The following is a 16,982-nucleotide window of genomic DNA, read 5'->3' as shown; positions in this document are numbered from 1 at the left end:
AATGTTGTCGCTCTTTTTAAATTTGCAATGATGATCATCAGATTAGTCTGAATACAGTAACAAACATCAGACTAGTCTGAATACATTGAAAAAACTACAGTAACAAACATCAGACTGGCCTGAATACAGTGAACAAACTACAGTAACAAACATCTGATTAACATGAATACAGTGAACAAACTACAGTAACAAACATCAAAGTAGCCTGAATACATTGAAAAAACTACAGCAACAAACATCTGACTAGCCTGAATACAGTGAACAAACTACAGTAACAAATATCAAACTAGCCTGAATACATTGAAAAAACTACAGTAACAAACATCTGATTAGCATGAATACAGTGAACAAACTACAGTAACACACATCAGACTAGCTTGAATACAGTAACAAACACCAGTAACAAATATCAGACTAGCCTGAATACAGTAAACAAACTGCAGTAACAAACATCAGACTAGCCTGAATACAGTAAACAAACTGCAGTAACAAACATCAGACTAGCCTGAATACAGTAAACAAACTGCAGTAAATAAACATCAAATTAGCCTGAATATGGTGACCAAACTAAAGTAACAAACATCTGGGAAATGCACATGAAGTAAAAATTCTGTTTAGATTGTTTCGATGAATCTAACTTTCCTACGACCTCATAGAGTTTATTAATCCCACAAAGTCATTAGGATTAGCTCTAATGCTAATAGAATTACTTCAACCAGTCATATGCCTTAGTTACGCTAATATAATTTCTGATTGGTAGACACATCCACATCCTATCAAGGATGGCAAACATAGAGCCAGTGATCAAAGTAATAAGACTCACTGGCTTTCTAGACACTAATTGACGCGCAAGTGCGCTCTTGTTTAGTGGCTTTTCACATCTTGTGGTTGCGTAACCACCGAGAGTAGAAGAAGTGAGTGCTGTCTAATGCTTGGATATTGGATCGCTTTTCAGTTACATCTGCAAGGTGCTCTAAATAGTCTGTGACAAAAGTGGGAATTAAATCACAAAATTCGCCAATAAGCAAGGTAAGAATAATATCACCTACTACTCGCAGTAGCCTGTAATACCTGTTTTTAGACCAGTTTTTAAGATATAGTTTTTAAGGTATTAAAACGTTTTAACCTACAAAAATTAATTTTATAATAATATAAATCAAGTTCTGTATGATAGAATGTATCTCAATTAATAGAAAAGATTAAATTGGCTTTCGTTTCTGATGATTTTCATACTTACAAGAAAGGAGCATTTGTTTATGCCCCCATAACATAAAGAGACCTAATTGCTAATGAATGCTTTGTATGTATAAAGTGCAGTTTACTTTGAAATCATTTTGTAAAGAGTAGTTTGCTTTGAAATCATTTTCTCAATACGTAAGCCCTGGGTTTTAGTCAAAGCTAATCAACTTACCGTTACAATTCTTCTTTATGTTGTGCTATAAATCCTTTCCTTGTTCCATTTTATTTGCTCTACGTTTTTCTTTTTTCTTATTTCCACGCCCTACTCGCTCTTATACATGTATCTGTTGTTAGTTCTGTAAGCTGTTATTCTAGTTAGTGTTAAAACTTAGGTGTTAGCTCTTTTAGCCTGATGAGTCAGTATACTACGTGTATATCAGCTAGGTACGGCTTACTGGCTTCCGTTTTAAATAGATTACAAGATTACACGATTTATCAAAAACACTAATTACAAGGTTATATACAGTACTGTCAACATAACCAACCATTAATATGTATAAGCATTTTTAACTTTGCAGACAGGTAAACCTCGATGCATTAAAGAATGGAGTGAAAAAACTTGCTAGACGGTTTAATAAGTAAATGAGTGTAGCTACCAGCGTATTCTGATTGTAGTTATGAGTCACTTTGAGTGTAGCTACCAGCGTATTCTGGTTGTAGTTATGAGTCACTTTGAGTGTAGCTACCAGCGTATTCTGATTGTAGTTATGAGTCACTTTGAGTGTAGCTACCAGCGTATTCTGATTGTAGTTATGAGTACCTTTGAGTGTCGCATTGAGTCATAACAGACACTTTATTGCATCATGGTAGCACAGGTAGTAGGAACAACTAAGGATAGCATCTGTACCCAAAAAAGCCAAGACCTTCTACTATGCGATTAGACTAGAAAGTTTCTTTCTAGTCTGTTTCAATTGTATAAAGATAAGAATCTCTCGGTTTCATTCAAGTCATGTTAACCATATATTGTACAATGACAAATCATTTGACTGAGTGTAGCTTTTAAAATGCAAAAAACATGGTGCAAATGTTCACAATGAAATTAAAGCACTTAGTAACAGAGGTTAGTTTTAGCAAGCCAAGGTAAACAGTTGCTCAGCATGCATCATAATTGGTCAAACAGTATCTCCAACCAGACTATAAAACTTTGAAAGCTTATTATTTGTGACATAATAATGCGTGCCAACAAACTCTTGCATTGAATGATTCTAAAATATATCTAATCTTAACCAATTTGATGTACATAGTACTAGCATTTGGAAGCTTTGTGTAGTATCACCATACAATTGGGAAAGAAATAGTAGGTCTGTTCAAGTGGTATATTATAACAGTGCAATTGACCGAAAGATAGTTTAGATGGAATAGAATACTAGATGAGAGAACTATTTAACGGCAATTAAACCATTTCAGAAATGTTTGGTGCACCCTATTTTCAAGTCAGCTATATGCTCTGTGACAGCATAGAATTTACTTATAGTCTTATGGTTTACATATTGCGCTGTTGCTTGAGAGAATTAAAAGAGCTGCCAGAAAGTCACTGGTGTCACTCTTCATGTTATGCCAGTGTCAGAGTTAAGCAGTAACCTGATACACACTAACTAGTAAACTTTCTTCTATATCTCTACTACCAGCCGTACTATAGAGGCTTCTTTATTCTATTGGCACAACGTTGGGGTGTCTCTGGCTGACACTAAAATTGTTAGACTTTAATTGATTCTGAGTTGGGTAACTTTCCAATAAACTTTCACTGTTTCTGCGGCTGCTAGTCATTCCACCTGATATTTTTGGCACCAGCTGGATTAAGTACAGTGTTAAGTGGTTTAAGTTGATGAGTCGTGGCTAAAAGCTTGAAGAACAGGATGTATTGCTTTTTTCTTCCACCCGTGTCATTTAAGTACAGTTGTTTCCTTTGTAGAATACTGACTTCAGACAAAATGCTAGCTCTGGAAGTTATTTACCTAAGCATGATAACTACAATGGCGCTGGCGTCTCGGCACCGCAATCCTGATCTCAGTCACTTAGGTGAGAATATATGCTTTTTCAACTTTATTTGACCTTGGTAATCTAGATTAATTTTTTTTTATGATTTTTTGCACTTTAAAATAAGTTAAAATTCTGTAGCAATCTGTAAATACATGTGACATTGATATAGCTAGGTCAAACTAACAATTTTTTTCTCGCCATCATTGATTGGATAAGCCAGCTCCGTGATTACTTTTATTTAACTAACAAAAGAGTGTACTATTTCGGCTCAGCAAGAAAAAGAGTAGAGTGTAAGAGTAGAAGAGTAGAGTGCTGGTTGAAAGTTTCTGTCAATCTTTAGTAACACGTTTGCTCTAAAACAGTATACTGACTAGCATACCAAAAAAGGTTGCTTCCAAGAGCAAAATTTAAAGCATTAAATTCAGTTATTAAAACATACAACAGGTAGAAAAGGACAGATTCCCACTACTAAAGAGCAAAGTTCAGGTTCACTGAAGTTCAAGTTCCTGAAGGACTTGTAAAGTCATGATTAGTGAACCACTGCACACAGTGTGCTCTAGAAGAGCAGAGGTGGCCTAGGGGTCTAGACATGAAATGCTAACATGTCATGTTGCATGTTATGTAAACAGCCTAACATGCAAACAACAGGTTGGGTTGAATTCCCAAAAATGGCAGACAACAGGAATGACGTCTAACCTTAAACTGTTCTCTGCAATTGGGCATGTCTCCAGTTGTCGAAGTTTCTTTGCCACCGAACTCAGATATGTCCAGCCGAGATCATGGAGCTGTTGTTTCTGCAACATGCATAGCCATGCACAGCCTCTGCTTGCTGTAAGCTAAGCAGAACGTTACACTTGATCTTAGAGGAAACGGAAGTAGCCAGTTATAACTGAGGTGAAGAGTCATACGCACTACTTAAAACCTACCTTACTGCTATGCTTTCACCACACAGAGTATCAATAGTAACTGGCATAGTTCTGATAGAAATTATAGTGGTTCTCCTCTCTCTTCTATTATTGAGTTTTGTCAGCACAAAACCTAACATTCTTTCATTTTTGATGCCAGCTAGTTATCTAAAAACGCTAACTAAAATGGAATAACAATATGAAGCTTCTGAACTTGATGAATATTTCTATACAATATGTATTTAAATTTAACATACTTATTCATACATAGCAAAGATAATTTCTGTTTCCTTGCATAAATAGAAGCAAAGGAAGGCTGATTACATTATGAGAGTAGGTATATCTCATTATAGATACCAACATGTCACTCGCATTACGGGCTTTTAGTGAAGATAAATTGCTTTTGAGCTTTTTTATGAGCAAGCTATCAGCTAAATTATTATGCTGGAAGTCTGTACTCATCTAATAAATGCTAGTTTCTTTTAGTTGTAACAAAGTTAGTATAACAGGCATGGGAAGAACTATAAACTATATATGTTAAAGAAACATCTAGCTATACCTTCAAATGACAAGCAAAAGTTAATCTTTAAACAGTGTAAATGAGAAATTTTAAGACAATGAGACTGACAAACAGTAGTAATTAAAAAAAAGTTTGGAGGTAAACATATCACATTACCAGGTTAACATATCACATTAACATGTTAACATATAACATTACCAGGTTAACATATCACATTACCAGGTTAACATATCACATTAACAGGTTAACATATCACATTACCAGGTCAACATATCACATTACCAGGTTAACATATCCCATTAACAGGTTAACATATCACATTACCAGATTAACATATCACATTACCAGGTTAATATATCACATTAACAGGTTAACATATCACATTACCAGGTTAACATATCACATTGACAGTTTAACATATCACATTACCAGGTTAACATATCACATTACCAGGTTAACATATCACATTGACAGTTTAACATATCACATTAACAGTTTAATATATCACATTAACAGGTTAACATATCACATTACCAGGTTAACATATCACACATAGTTTCTAAAACAACAATTAGTAGAAAGAGTTATGCTGATATTCGTATGTACATGTATTCTTGTAGTTTATGATTCTATATACTCTAAAGTTCTATTTTGACTAGACCGTTTAAACTAGACCAAATTTTTAATGAAAAAGTTGTTTTGATTAAATTTAATAAAAATGCTCAAACTATTTATTTCAATGCATATAAATAGAGTTAATTAACCCTGTAGTATACAAATGTGGTCCGAATTTATCTGCATTAGATCACTGATGAACAAGAAACTGCATCAACTGCTTCATCTGTATAAAAGGCTAAGATCAAAAATTTGGCTTGTGATCAATTTTTAATCATCGTCAAATTCTTAGATGTTTTATTACTAAAACAAAATATTTTGGTTAAAACTGGTGAATCAAAGAAGGGAAATTCAAGGAACCAGCCAGAACATGCGAGGGATGCGCACCACCCATAATATCACCAGAGTGACACGGCTCTACCACAGCCACCACAGTCTAGTTATGTCATGGTATGATGGGAGCGCTATATAGCTTTCAGTGAGGTTGCAGCTCTGCTTGTACGATTATCCACTGATTAATAGCTAGAGGTAAAATTAAATGTCGGATTATCAGAGATCGGTACCAGCCTCTGAGTAGAGTAATATCTGCCTCAAACAAACTGCGTACAGCAAACATTGAGACTACCCAACCTATTGTGCAATCATTCACAAAACGACTTGAAGGACATGCTTCTGATGGCAGAGATCCTTTTCCAAACAGGAGCTATGCTAATCTCATTGCAGTCATCAAAAGTCTTTAAACTCTAGGTTGCTTCTGGTAATGCGGTGCAATAAAAAAAGCTAATTATTTATGTTCAAAAGATAATTAATATATTAAAATGGTATAATCTCTGCTTGCGTATTATAGAAGGCTGTCTATGAGAAACCTTATCTAAATATGAGAGTTTTTATAGTTTGCAATTATCTCAAACAGTAAAGGAGCATGACGGAGAACCAGATGACAGTGAAGTTTACTTAAAATTACAGTTGAATGGTACATTTTGTCTAGATCTACTCAAAATCTTGTAAAGCGTCAATCTCTAACCTTTCTATTAAAAATCAAACATTCCTCAAGATATACTGAGGCAGTGATGTAGTGCTAACCCTTTTTTAACCATAACTGTAAAGTTGAGATAGGTGGATGCAAGCAACCAAGAGTTGCAACGCGACTTAACCGCCACGTAGTGGGGGTTTCATGGCAGTTGGAACAGCTAGGAGCCTGGGGGGAGCAGTAAGCCCCCAGTGGGGTCCAGGGCGAAGCCCCGGCTGCCAAAACTTACAGGACTTTAAAATCATGTATATGATATGAGAAATAAGCACATCTGTAGTAATAAACAAGTTGAGAAAATAATAAAAATCAATTACTTTGTCCTTCAGTACAAATGCTGACTGCCATTGGTTGCTGTAATCTGATCTTAGCCTTTGTTGTAGACAACCAATTAGGATCACAATCTTGTCATGTTACATGAACATGACAAGATCACAGTACAGTACATCACTGTATTGTACTGTATGCTGCTTTTATATTGAATGGCTATTGAATGTGGACTATAATGACATTGGTGTACTTGAATAAATGAAATAAAGCTATAATATACCTTGAGAATTAGCAAAGTTTAAAATTGTTTAACCCTAACTATAGTTATACTTAAAAAACACACAAATCTTCTAACCATAACTTAGTTAGGGAGAGTTAGGGTAGCACTACATCACTGTACTGAGGTATTAAAAGCAATTTAGAAAGTGCTCAATATTTCTATACTGGTGAGCTGAAAACTTAGAGCCAAGGTTAAAAATTTAAAACTTTTCCTTTAAGTTACTTTTTCACTCAACCTGGTATGGGGCCCCAGGCTACAAATCTCAGCAATGATTCTAATTGAGAAGATTTTTGTGCCTTGGGTTGCTAAGCGAGGCAAAGAAGAGGAGATGTCTCTTCTATGTACTCTTTTGTCAGTTCACTGAACCTTTTAGCTGGCCAGCAGCAGTAAACTCACTCCACAAGGGTTGTTCATACCTTTCATTTTGGTACTAGCTGATTTTAAAGCTGACACAGGTGATGGTATTGTTAACATCATAACCCTTGGTTTTACAATATCCCCACAACCATTCTAGCTCTTCTATCAATCTGTATGTTGCATTTCAGGTGTCAGTTGTCAGCTTATTAAAACTTAGTTCATGCCTTCTCATTCTCATTAATACATACTATTTATTAATTGTTTATGCTACCTGCGTATACGTCACACCGATATGTCATTTTAAGATTTTGGGTGTCTACTGTACTTAAAAAAACTGATGTGTTATTTCTAAATGCCTGTGATACTCAACTTTCATAGATTAAAGGTTTTTTACAGTTCTCAACCATGTTGGGTATTGAAATTATAACACCGTACTACGGTACGTGTGTATAGGTACTTCAATGGTACACTTTCATGTCTGAATGGTTTTGGTTTATATTTTTCCTCTTAGAAGACAGAAAATATAATACTAAGCAAAGTTTAAAATAAACATCCTCGTAAATTTGCTAACTTCATCGAGGTTGCTAGGTTATTAAAAATATGGAACGCAAACATAATTATATCATTGTTTGTGTTAAAAGACTTCAGAACCTGTGAGATGAATTTTTTAAAAAGTCAAGATAAAACCTTGGTTTCTTTGATACAGTAAAAATTATCTTTTGATGTTAATTGCATACCACATCTGTTAAGTTAAATCTCTTACATTAAGTTAAATTTTCCTACATTTTCTCATTCCTATCTTACATTGTTCCATAATCATATGCATAGTAAGTTTCATTGAAAGTTTTCTCACCTATTTTTCCATTTCTGTTTTTTATTCCTTTTCCACTCTATGACTCTTACATACACCTGCAACCTTTTTTGGTTTTTCATATCAATTGTATGTTTTCTCTGTTTTTTTTCCCATTTTTTCTATTGTATTTTTTAGCAAATGCAATAATGGTAAATGTGCATCCATAAGTTAACCTTAGTTTCTGGCACATCTACAGCTATAAGTAACAAATCTCACAGATGAGCATCCTATTTATATTTCATATACTTACCTATATGTGATGATCACTATACTGCCCAAACTGTTGATTTTGCTGGCATACGAGCATAAAAGAGCAAATACTTTTGGGAAAATATTATTTATTGTGATAAAAACATTTGCTTGTTCTTTAAATGCGGAACAAGTTAGCTAAGTTCCAAGCTTAGCTTTCATTTCTCTGATAATTAATATGCTTTGTTTTTAGACTTTGCTGACCTCATGGCAGCAATTAATATTTGTTATTTTGTTACCAGCATTAAAGGTATTCAGATTTCAGGTTATACAAGACAATATTTATGATGTAGAAAGCATTTAGAGCTTGTGATAAAAGTAATTGTAGACTGAGTCACATGAAAACAATGTTCTCCTTAAAAGCTGAATAAATACATACCTACACACCTGTTCGTTATGCAGGCGTAATTACATAGTGCCAAAAAGTTATAGGTAAAGCTATCTATGACTCACTCGACGAAAAGCCAGTTATGTAATAATATTTATCTGCAATGTAACAACGTTGTAAAAAGATCCGTCCTCATATAATTAAAATGATAAAGATTTTACCAAGTCCATGGTTCTCCCTCTAAGTGCCGTGTCCTGTGAAAATGTGGGTGATCATGGTTCTCCACCACTTCTCATCCATTGTTCTTTTCAATGAGTTCATGAGTGCATAACTCTAATTCTATTCTTGTTCTCAGATGCACCCAGTCAAATAATAAAAAAGAAGACCAGACAAAATTAGTGTTTCCATATTTATGGTAGAAATTTGCGCTAAGACGTGTTAACAAAGACAAAAATGTATTTCCATAAAATGGCTGTAGAGTTCTGTTGACACATACATGTATAATAAAGTGTAGTCCTATATATGCACTACAGTTGCACCCCAGAAAACTTTCCTATGGTAGCGGACACATGTTAGTTGCACAATTGACTTCGATAGTAGATCCCTGGCACATTGTTTCGTTAGTTAGTACAGCAGGTTTAACACGCCTGAAACGTTAGCCGTAGACCATGCCTGGTTGTTATAGCTAGTAGTAGCTGTGAGTAATAGCTTTATTATAGTTTTCTCGAAGCATGTTTACAAAGTTTGATAAAAAATAACAAGTAAAAATCTCCTTAAATTCTTTAGCAAATCAAAAACTAGGGCAAGATTGTTCTTGTTAGTATTTAGGCTGTGCTCGGTTCATCAATTACTAAAAACACCTCATCTTCACTTATTTCTGTAACTTTATAAAAACATAACAAAGTTCATCATGCATCATTGTACAAGCTGCCTAGACAGCTACTTTTGAATGATACTTTCAAAAAATTTTCTTTGAAAACATTTTGAGAAATTTTAACTTTTTTAAAAATGGCAAAGGTTGCGCTGATCTGTTCTGTACGTCCTGCACCTTTTTTATTTATATAAATTCTTATATATATATAGCTTAGTTGTACAAGAGTATTCTCTAACAAAACAATAAATTTTACACATTGCACCTATGGTATTGCTATCTCCTGTACATATACGAATAATTTATACGACATTGCTATTTCCTGCACATACATGCATAATAAATCCACATTGCTATCTCCTGTACATATATGAATAATATATATGGTATTGCTGTCTCCTGTACATGTACGTATAATATATAAAATATTGCTATTTCCTGTACATATATGTATAATATATATGGTATTGCTATCTCCTGTACATATATGTATAATATATATGGTATTGCTATCTCCTGTACATATATGTATAATATATATGGTATTGCTATCTCCTGTACATACATGTATAATATATATGGTATTGCTATCTCCTGTACATATAAATATGTATAATATAACCCGCATTGCTATCTTCTGTACATATATGAATAATATATACGGCATTGCTATCTCCTGTACATACATGCATAATAAATACACATTGCTATCTTCTGTACATATATATATATACGGTGTATATAATATATATCGTATTATTGAAATTGCTAACCTTAAAAGTTCATGGTTATTTATACCCTTAGTGCTCTACGATAGAAATGGAAACGACCTCGTGATGACAAGTATTAATACATACCTAAAACTAACTAGTGAATTAATCACTAGTGCTTTATTATCATTGTTACTTTACCATGTAGATAAGCCAATATGCAGAGACAGCACTAAATGGAGGTACGTAGCAGAACACTCAGTGATGCCAGAAGAGAATCATATCATATATGTATCGGATGAGTATCCCCACCTTTATCGTACCACTCCTGGCCCGAGCAACACCTCACAACCTGAGGGCATTCCAGAATATGAGAGAATATACAGGGAGAAGTGTGCGTAAGTATCTTTCAAGCACATCCTGTAACCTGTCAATATTTTTGTATCAATAATTGTGTAGTAACAGCTGTAGATGGTCAATAATTGCTTAACAATTGTTGTTACTAGTCAAAATTGCATGACACTTGCCATATTTGTCACTAATTTTGTGATACTTGCTGTTAACTGTCAACAGTTGCATGACACTTGCAGACAATTGTCACCAATCGAGTAACACTTGTTGTCAATTGCCAATAGTTGTATGGTACTTGCTGTCAATTGTCACTAATTGTATTGTGCTTGTTGTCAGTTGTCACTAGTTGTATGGTACGTGCTGTCAATGGTCACTAGTTGTATGGTAAGTGCTGTCAATTGTCACTAATTGTAGTGTACTTGTTGTCAATTGTCACTAGTTGTATGGTACTTGTTGTCAATTGTCACTAATTGTATTGTACTTGTTGTCAGTTGTCACTAGTTGTATGGTATGTGCTGTCAATTGTCACTAGTTGTATGGTACGTGCTGTCAATTGTCACTAATTGTATTGTACTTGTTGCCAATTGTCACTGGTTGTATGGTACGTGCGGTCAAGTGTCACTAATTGTATGATAGCTGCTGTTAATTGCCACTCCACTATTTCGACTGTACTTGTTGAACTACTAAACAAAATAGTAAGTCACTGTTCTTTTGATCAAGTATAAAAATTAGCATTTGATATATTTGCAGCCTAGATGTCAAATTAGGTAATAGCCATGATCTTTAGCCTTAGGCCCGATCTGATAGGTTTTAGCTCATTAAAAATATGCTTAAATTAGATCTAATATTTTGCCACATGAGCATCAGATTTGTTAAAAAACCACTGTTATTTACGAATATGATCGATAGCCTATATGTTTGTCTAAAAATTTAGAACCGAGTCTAGTTTTAAGAAAAAAACTGTAAATATAGTCTGCTCTCAGTTTAAACCCAGCCTTATTCATAATACATTGTTGAAAAATTTTAAATACCGAAACTTCCTGCACTATTCGAGATAGCAACACTTAAGTTCATCCTATTTCGACTTTTCATATGTAGGTTGTAAGCAATTGCAATTAGTGATACTATATTCTAGTCATTTCCACATATGTATATGGTGCTAAACCAAGTAATCGGTAACTGTCGAGGTGCTGCCAAATGTAAAAAAGGCATTCTGCTTCATCATTCTGTATGACAGTCGTCTTATGATCTGTATGATATGTTGTTAGGGTTTAAGATCGTCTATCACTTTCATTCTATCTCATACAGGTATATCTGTTTAACTCATCAGGAATTCCAGTGCCGGTTTGTGGCCTTCATCTACCCGTTTGTCTGCCTATTAGCCAAACATACGAATGAGTTTGATACAAACAAGGCATTCGATAATCCATTCTTAGAGGTACCCAGAGTCTGCCTGCCTAGTAAGTCTTCAATTTCAATAATTCCCTGCATGTCTTTCTAGCTCATTAGCTTTTTTGCTCTACGCTATTCACCGGCAGCGCGCATCATTAGCTAGCGAGATCGTCTCCATGAGCATTCCACTTAGCGAGATCGTCTCCATGAGCATTCCAGCTAGCGAGATCGTCTCCATGAGCATTCCAGCTAGCGAGATCGTCTCCATGAGCATTCCAGCTAGCGAGATCGTCTCCGTGAGCATTCCAGCATGGTTAGCAACTGCGGCGCCTTTTTATCAGTTCTAGTTAAAGCTTTATGAGAACAACTGGTTTCACTGTTGGCGCATTCCAAATACAGCGGGTAAAAAGACTTAATGCAATATAGGTTTACACTAGGATGCGAGCCACATACTTGAGCTGTTGAAAACGGCCAATATGTTATTATTTCATAACGTCAATTAAGGATATTGGTTTCTATAAATATAAAAACAATACTTTTATAGATATCACGAAATTTACTGTTATTCTTTTTATATTATTGTGTACAAACCAGTAACTTCGCAGTATTGACCTGGCTACTAATATTTTACATGCAGTAATTACATACAATATCTTATTTATATATGTAGTTAGTATCATTACTTCATTATAGTTACTGGGTATAAATATGGTTGAAAAGATATGGTCACAAATTATCAGCATAGGTCCCTAGCAAGCAATTTCAGTGGATCCTGTGTGTTTGCGGCCCCAAGTAAACATATAAACAGTGACAATTAAGTGCATAAATTACATTTACATTTATGTGCTTATATATTGTTCTTTCATATACAAAATTATCAGTGTGATTCATCAAATATTTTACATTTCATGTTTTAAAACAGCTCGCAACCGCTTATTGGAGAAAATGCTTTTTTGCAATAAAAGGTTTTAAGAGCTAACAGAAGGCATTGAGGTTTTTTAGATTTGTCCTCTCAGTTTATTGCTGTTAACATTTGAACTAAAGAAGCAGAAGGTGAAACAGCTAAAACTATGAAAAGAAATATATGAGCATAATAACAATACTAATAAAATATTAAATGTGAAATTAATATTAGTTGTAATAAAAATAGCAATAATATAACAATATTAACAGTGTTGATAATTAGTAATAATAATATTATCAACACTCTTAAGTAATAATAATAATACAGCACAAATTTTGGGAAAGGCTCTACAGTAAAACAACAGTAATAACCCTTTGACCCTTAGATAGGTCGTAGTTTACTTACAACTAACCTCAAAGGTACCCTTTGACCCTTAGATAGGTCGTGGTTTACTTACAACTAACCTCAAAGGTTGTGCTCAAAATATACAATAATGATGATAATCTATAAATAATGATAACAATGATAATAATAAAAAAAATGTAATGATGATGCCCGAGGCTGTCCTAACTATGTTTTAGGTGTTCACACTGCAACAAAACTTGCTATACAAATTAAATTCATAGTGTAAACCTACATAAATAAAAGATGAAAGTCAACGTACTGGCTTCAAAAGATAAAAAAGCAAAGAAATACGCTAAAAAGTCATAAGTCAGCATCAGTGTCTTAGCTCGGTTTAGCTGGCTTACAAGAACACAAGGCTTAGCATCCACCAATCTTATTATTTATAGCAATATTTTGTGTCATTCCTCGCTTTCATGATGACGTGAACCTTTGCTTGTCAAGATTAATGTATAAGTTGGTTGGTTTACACATCAAAACTGTTTTCTTTTAAAGTAAATCATACAAAACGGTTCGTTAGAAAGCTGACGTCAGATTTAAATCAGGTAACCGAAACGATTAAAATTTGAGTTCAGCTATCATGCTTTGATTTTGTTTGAAACACTTTTGAAATGAACAACATACTTACACAGACATTTCCTAATAAAAGTCTACGAGTTGATTTTACAGAAGATTAAGAGACCAATGGCACCTGTCTATGTTTAGCAGAAAGTCTTATAGTGACGACTGCAATGACATGCAGTTTAATGTGCCGATCTATACATACATATCTGCAAAAAACTTATTAAAAACATGAAATAAAATTTTTTGAAAGAATTTGATGGAACTGCAGGAGTTGATTACTGGTATATATATTATTCTGTTATCTAAGCTGTAAAGCTCTTACAGTGTTATTGTGAGCATTTGTTATTGTTAGTTAAACTATTGTATATTATTGAGTAGGCCTATTAGTTATTGCGAGTTATTGTGTATTCTTTGTATCATGATAGTGAAATTGTAAGCATAGGCAAGTGTAAGCAAGTATAAGCAAGTGTAAGCAACTGTGATCTACTGTGATCAACTGTGAGAAAGTTTACCAACTGCTTTATATCAACTCATTGGATTGTTTTTAGATGATGGCTGTCAGATGGTAGGAGAGTATTTCGCTGACAGCTTTAGTCGCTGTCACTTTTACCAGTGCTCACCGGCTGGTCGTAACGCCCTTAAAGCTACTCAACACCGATGCCCCGATTCAACCCTGACGCGTGATAACTTTCTCACAAGCAGAAATGACCAATATTTCACACAGCCCTGCTCACAATTCGGCCGAGAGTGCCTGAGACCTTTTCCGCTATTTGCCCCATGACGCCAGAAGAGAACTTTAGAACTATAATTCTACTAGCTACGACAATCATTTATGACTTAGTGCTCAAAATCTAGTTTATTTTACAAAAATTTTGTTTTTTATCATTTTAAACCGGCAGAGAAAAAGAACAACGTTATTTTAGATAAAATGGTGATTGCGAAAGGCTTCCTTTTCTCAGAAAATAGATCTTTGTTGGTTCGCTAATGAATATTAAGCTAATATTTTCTGAGAGATTACTGCTTGCCTAGATGTAATTAAAGATGATAATCCGTGTAATCCAGCCCGAGCGCGGTACATGGTTCCTCGACTAAATTAGATTGTCATAACTTTCCACTAAAGCTGAGCTTACTGAAATCTTGCTGGCGAGACAGTTTTCAGCCCTTGATCAAACTTTAATAAGGTTCCACAGCCTCAGAAAGGAGATTATTGCTTCTATTGAGAGTTTTTCTGAGAGTTTCCTGATTTATCAGTTGATCAACTAAAATTATTCAAGATTTAATTTAATTGGTAAGAACTTTGGAATATTTTGTTATTATCTAGTGTATGTTATTTAAAAATGTTTGATTTTTATATACATTTATATTAATCACTATGAGAAGCTGCTAAAAAAATGATCACTGCATGTTTAAGTATATATTTATATGGATATTTATGTATACGCAAAAGGTGCATATGTATATATATGCGTATGTGTACAGGTACACATGCATATAATATGTTTATATGTTTGCGCAAATTTTTCGGCTCAACCAGCCAAACTGTGATATTTTCTAATTGCTATTTATATAATATTCTGGGTCATCTGATGTATCAGCTTTAACTTACAGTATAATACATGTCGCTGTTGGCTGGATCTACTAACATCTTGTTTGCAACCAATTGTGTGCATGTATAACCTTTTTAAAACGGTTTCATAAGGTCTCACACCATTGAATTAATTACATCCATATCTCACTATTTTTAGCACCCACAAAACAATTCTTGAACAATATATTGCTGAAAATTAAAATATTTTACACTACATTTTCTATTATCTCATGGTACCAAACCATATCCCATCGCACCACGTTTGACTACATGACGTCCTGTCCCACCATTTCACTGGGTTCCATATATTCTTATATATTTATTGCATCTCATTAAATACATTCACAAATTAATTGTATTTCATCCCACCCCTGTACATGCGATCAAATTTATAAAATTTGGTGATCTTTGTCAAATGTCATCGCAGTTGACATTTTTATCAAATGTCATTACAATAATACCGTGGATTATCATATCACATGTCATCTGACTCGGTATGGGACTTTTTGGTGCAGACGATTTCTGGCGCAGACGTTCTGGCGCGGGGCTTTTTGGCACAGACATTCGAGCACAGGTTACAGAGTTCAAAACTTATCTATCTTTCATTGTGACTTATGACAACTCAACAAATTTTAAACAAAGCGAAAAAGGAACACAATTACATAATCACGCATTTGACAAATATAGTTCGTTAGATCCTTTAATCTAATTTAGCAATGTGAATGTAGACATTCATGTAATTAACGAAATAGGGATTAAAAGATTAAAACTGAAAAAGTGATTAATGAAATAAACCGGCACGGCTGCGCATCATCAGCTGCATCAACTGAAGCTGTGCATAAAACACCGAGTGAAATACTGAACGAGTAAAATACGCTGAACAGAAATAAATTTCAGTTTATATTTTCTTATGTATTTCTTATGTATATGTTTATTCTTAATGTGTAAAGTTTTATTAGTAAAATTATATGTTTTTTGCATTTTTTGGTATTATCATCATGCTATTTATTTACTGTATATAGACGTAAATAATGTCTTCGGTGTAAAAATAAAAGTGCTAGAAAGTTTGGCCCCAAAAAGGCTTGTGTGAGAAAGTTTGCGCCGGAAAGTGCCAGACTGTTGGAAGCACGTCAGAGCATACAGTCAGGAGGATCTGTCACTGGCTGTCATATCAGATTACATGGCCTCACTTTCCACTGCAGCTCATTTTATACTCATTAACTCTGTGACGTTCACTGAACATTCAGCAATAGTCCAAACAAATTGTTCATCACTAGCTTACCTGCTGGCTATATATCGGTCTTTAGTACAAAATATGATTGCTCATAACAATGAGCAATACTTGATGATATTTTAATCAGGAGTTTCACGATATTATGAGTAGAGGAGAGACTGCAATGAAATACATATCATATACATATAAGGAGCTGATAGTTATTATCTTTATTGACGTGAGTCAAGGTCGTTCAGAGCAAATTAGACTATGAGATAAAAACAGAAAATAGTAAAGTAAATTAAATGTATTGAAAAAAAAAGCTTTTTGCTTAACTCTGTTTTATAATATAAATTGGCAAGGT

At 34.2% G+C, this 16,982-nt stretch overlaps 1 protein-coding gene across 1 annotated transcript; it reads left to right on the top strand.

Moving 5' to 3' along the window:
- Positions 1-847: 847 nt before the first annotated feature.
- On the top strand, positions 848-15,578 carry LOC137404425 (uncharacterized). The gene is made up of 5 exons (XM_068090625.1): positions 848-1,029; positions 3,152-3,258; positions 10,413-10,602; positions 11,864-12,015; positions 14,366-15,578. Exons 2-5 carry the CDS (start codon positions 3,171-3,173, stop codon positions 14,596-14,598), a joined length of 663 nt encoding a protein of 220 aa, XP_067946726.1. The 5' UTR covers positions 848-1,029; positions 3,152-3,170; the 3' UTR covers positions 14,599-15,578.
- The last annotated feature ends 1,404 nt before the right edge of the window (positions 15,579-16,982 follow it).

This window comes from Watersipora subatra, chromosome 9 (assembly GCF_963576615.1).
Source record: "Watersipora subatra chromosome 9, tzWatSuba1.1, whole genome shotgun sequence".
In the NCBI taxonomy this organism is placed as follows: domain Eukaryota; kingdom Metazoa; phylum Bryozoa; class Gymnolaemata; order Cheilostomatida; family Watersiporidae; genus Watersipora; species Watersipora subatra.
This window is presented reverse-complemented; position numbering and strand designations above follow the sequence as displayed.

Bases quoted from the DNA above. Each gene is read 5' to 3' on its own strand.
- LOC137404425 (XM_068090625.1), top strand. From the start codon at position 3,171: ATGCTAGCTCTGGAAGTTATTTACCTAAGCATGATAACTACAATGGCG. The intron at 3,259-10,412 runs GTGAGAATATAT...TTTACCATGTAG, and splicing joins TCCTGATCTCAGTCACTTAG to ATAAGCCAATATGCAGAGAC. The intron at 10,603-11,863 runs GTAAGTATCTTT...TATCTCATACAG, and splicing joins ATATACAGGGAGAAGTGTGC to GTATATCTGTTTAACTCATC.